Here is a 1,031-nt window from a genome sequence, read left to right on the forward strand (position 1 = left end):
AAAAGTTAGGGAAATTAGAATATTTTCCCTGTGGAAGTAAGAAGTCTGCCAGGTATGGAATAGTAATGTGGCTTCTGCGTTCATTCAGACAATGTGTGTTTTCCCACAGCAAGTGTGGTGGTAAACATGGAGAGAAAACGCAGAAGAACTGGTGGTTCGTGCTGTTCATTTATGTGTCAGCTGCGGCTATGTGGCTGCAACAAAGGTGGCAGCTACAGCTTTGGGCAGAGGAACAGGAAGCAGGAATTGAGAGGTAGTGTCACATCCCTATAAAGTATTGATGAGGCAAATAGAATATCTGCTTCTGGTCTTGGTACAGTCACAGCAGAATTAAAACACGCTGTTCTCGGATTACCGTCACTGAAGCTGGGAAAACAGACCCTGAAATCCGCAGCTTTTCTGGAAGGTCACATGACAGGTAGAAACACTCGTGAGTGCGTTATGTACCGATTAGTTAGTGCTTTTTATCTCAACGTATTTGAGTTTACTAATTTAATATGAAATATTTTGTATGACAAACTAGTAAATCCAAAGGTATGGTTTTTGCTAAAAAGAAAAGAAATGCGGATGAATCCCGCACAGTAAGTGTGTGTGCTTCACTGTGAGAGCAGGGTTTGAGCTGGTGTTGGTACTTGGAGGGAAACTGGCTTTCAGTACATGTCACAGGAAAAAACATAACGTTATGGGAAGATCTGTGGGCATCATGCTGTTGAAGTCCTGCATACATGTAGCTGAAAAACAGGGGTGAGACAGAAGATCTAAAATTATAACTGTTTTTAATTAATAATTTATTCTTAATTTTTAGCTGGATATCTGATGAATTCAGGTTGCTTATGCTTGTTTCATAGAAGTACGTGTGACAAAGCTGAAATTAATTAACTAGTGTTTTTATTTTTCTCTCAGAAGCAGTCCGCCTCTGCGGATGCATCAAAACCACAAATTATGAAGCCGTCTGAAGCAAAGGTATGAATTCCTGAGAAATTCCTCATTCCAGCTGAGCACAAATACAGGAAAGAGTGGAAAGCTTTTTT

At 40.2% G+C, this 1,031-nt stretch overlaps 1 protein-coding gene across 1 annotated transcript in view; it reads left to right on the forward strand.

Annotated features, from left to right (window-relative positions):
• Positions 1-536: 536 nt before the first annotated feature.
• Positions 537-1,031, forward strand: part of CAST (calpastatin) — a 26,430-nt gene continuing 25,935 nt past the window's right edge. The window contains exons 1-2 of the mRNA XM_010144467.1: positions 537-581; positions 904-963. Of these exons, the coding sequence (XP_010142769.1) occupies positions 537-581; positions 904-963 (105 nt within the window). The remainder of the gene's footprint in view (positions 582-903; positions 964-1,031) is intronic.

The sequence above is a fragment of the Buceros rhinoceros genome, unplaced genomic scaffold, assembly GCF_000710305.1.
Source record: "Buceros rhinoceros silvestris isolate BGI_N320 unplaced genomic scaffold, ASM71030v1 scaffold11630, whole genome shotgun sequence".
Lineage (NCBI taxonomy): Eukaryota > Metazoa > Chordata > Aves > Bucerotiformes > Bucerotidae > Buceros > Buceros rhinoceros.